General features: G+C 40.0%; 1 protein-coding gene across 1 annotated transcript; it reads left to right on the plus strand.

The window, feature by feature from the left end:
- Positions 1,945-2,865, plus strand: LOC110264565. Its single transcript, XM_021106697.1, has 2 exons — positions 1,945-2,327; positions 2,415-2,865. The coding sequence occupies exons 1-2, from the start codon at positions 2,283-2,285 to the stop codon at positions 2,847-2,849; spliced, it is 480 nt and encodes a 159-aa protein (XP_020962356.1). The 5' UTR covers positions 1,945-2,282; the 3' UTR covers positions 2,850-2,865.

A 2,892-nucleotide genomic window follows, 5' to 3' on the forward strand; every position in this document is an offset into this window, starting at 1 on the left:
TAATAGAATTCTTTTTTTAAATAATAGTATATATTTATTATTATATTTTGTATGGTATCAATATATTTATGTTTTTATTATACACATATAGTTTTTAATCAATAGTTTCATCCGTTAAAAAGTAATTTTATTATTTTCTTCTGTATTGTATAAAAAAAATTACACTTGTATAATAAAACTGTTCTGTTCGTGTGTAATCGAGGTATGATGACTCCTTCCAACGACTGTTTAGTCTTGGTGGAGAGCTATAATTCGTCCTGAGAAAGGGTCGAAACACTTCGACAATGCGCAACACAGCGGCGGGAGCACCTGCAAAAAGTACTCTGACGCTCAAGTTAGGAGAGTATATTAAAGGGAGAATTTAAAAGATAAATAAAACGTGGTGTGTGACCTGGCTTCTTCTGGGATATCTGGTTTGTTTATATAGACGAGTGAAGTGCTAGCTTGTCTTTGTTTGTTCCGATCTTTTCTGATTGGGTGGTGAGTACCGTTTGTTATTGATAACGGTTTAGAGATTATGTTTGATTCGTTTTGAAGCTGTACTCAAGTTGTGGTTGAATTGCACTATTATCTCCGTTTCATATGGTCGGTTTTGATATTGATTTTGTTTCCGAGTTTGTAGGGTAGACGTCATAGCCCCCAAACTTGTATGGCTTTGTTCAAAAGCAACATGTAAGCTTTTAAATGGTCGGCCTTTGTTTGTGTTTTTTCCGCACGTATGGTGTTGATTAGTTTCGTGATGTATCGGGCCTCCTTACGATCTTGGGCTTTCCATGTGATGCGTTTTTAGTATTGAGAATGAAAAGAAAAAATGGATATGGGAGAGACTGAAAGTTAAGGGACTTTTTACCTCGTGAAATGTGTTATGATTAATGTGCTTCTTCACCGTTTGGGTTTTCAATGCTTTGAGCGGTTATTACTTGCGATACCCACTAAGTTAGTAGGCTTGTAATAATAGTTGTTGCTACTTTGAAATTGACATTCTGCTTTTTCAATTTCATCTTTCCAGTTGACCCCAGCATGACTTCTAAAGGTTAGTTTCCTTCTCTAGAGATTTTTGTTTCTGTTTTTTGTAATGGCGTGAGAGAAAGAGAAAGAGAAGGAAAAGCAGAAGGTGGTTGAAGTGAAAAAAGATAACCCGTACCCTTGGGTACATAATGATGTGAGGACTCGTTCCTCATCGTATGTGGACGTCGAGTCACTTGTGAACTCAAGGGTTTGAAGCTTGTGAAAAATGGTTCGGGTGCGGTGGTTGAGCTTCTTCACTGTTCTGGTGGGGATAGGGTTTGTGAGAGGAGGGGGATTGACAGTATTTTTATATGTATACCCTTTGTCTCACTGAACTCCGTGTGAGATTCCCTTTTTCTGAATTTGAGTGTGATGTTTTGACTCAACTCAACTGCGTGCCCTCGCAGTTGCATCCAAACTCTTGGGCATTTCTTCATGCTTTTCAGTGTTTGATGGAGTTTCTTTCTTTTCCCTATTCTCTGTCTATTTTTTCTCATTGTTTCAATCAAAAGGGGTTCGGAAAGGGTTGTGGGTATGTTTGAGTAGCTTTCCCGGGCATTCCCCTTTCCTTTTATATAAATCTTCTTTCAAAACCTTTAAATCTATGTTTGTTAAAGTGCGGTCAGTAGAGACCAAGTATCCCTTCTATCTAGACGACGAGCTTATAAAAAGGTTTCTGCTTTATTGGTGCTCTGAGCCGATCCAAATTCTCGAGGCTACAGAGCAGAACGAGGAAGAAGACTGTTTCTTAGACTTTTTTATAGAGAGTTTTTCTGATGGGGAGTGTTTCTCTATTCCCGAAGTTCTTCATTTTCATGATTCTGGTGACAGTGAGGGTTTGAAAGCTTACATAGGTAATGCTGGTTGTTATTTTTGCTATCAAGTTTTCATTTTCTTGATTTTTTGCTTTCTGTCTGTAGGTGGGAGAGTTCCTCTTCTTAATCCTTCGCGATTTTAGTCATTTCTCAAAAAGAAAAAGGAGAAAGGTACATGTGGCTCTGGGACCGTGAAGGAGGGTGGGGGGAGGGGGTGCCGCTTAATCTGTTGCCCAACCGGCGTCATCTTTTAAGAGGAAGAGGGATGACACTGAGAAGTCTCTTAAGGTGATTTCGGAGGGTGATAAGAATTTTGCTGGTGGCAATAGATCTGCTTTTGAGAGGCAGAAGAGGCTTCATGGCTTCATTCCTGCCACGAGCTCGCATTCGTTGTGGAGTGATCAATTTCCCTTTGCCAAGCTTTCTGACAGGGTTTCTCAGTACCCTCGAGATAAGCTGATGACTCGTCGTATTGGCATGGAGGGGATGGAAAAGTTCATTCAGGTCAGCCATATATATTTGTGTGTTTTTTGTGTCTTTGTCTTTATTATTGTTTATGTTTTGTTGATTTGTGTTTGTCTTCTATTGCAGATTGTCGCTTCACGTTTGATGTGTGTAGGTCGCACTACTGAACTGCTCGGGGCCAAACAAAAAGTGGCTGTGGATAGGGTTTCTGACTTAGAGAAATCGTTAAAAGAGAAGGACGACATCATTGTAGATGTTACGGCAAAATTGAAAGAGTTTGAAGAGGAGGTCGTTCGCCTTCGAGACCAAGTCCGGCTTCTGCAGGCAGAGGTGAAAGAGAATGATAAGACTAAGGAGCAGCTGACCTCCAGCGTTCATGAGTTGGAAGAGGAGGGGATGGAGATGTTCTCCTCCAGTTTTGATCGAGCTGTCAGTCAAATTGCTGTGTTAGCCCCCGAGTTTGATTGTGATCAGCTTGATGTAACCAAGATAGTTATTGGCGGGAAGCTGGTTGTGGATGGAACCGTGGAGGACTATGATAAGAACGTTCCTCCTTTTTAATTTATGTATATTTCTGTGGTTTGTTTGTTTTGATGTTTATTTT

This window comes from Arachis ipaensis, chromosome B07 (genome assembly GCF_000816755.2).
Source record: "Arachis ipaensis cultivar K30076 chromosome B07, Araip1.1, whole genome shotgun sequence".
NCBI classification, from domain to species: domain Eukaryota; kingdom Viridiplantae; phylum Streptophyta; class Magnoliopsida; order Fabales; family Fabaceae; genus Arachis; species Arachis ipaensis.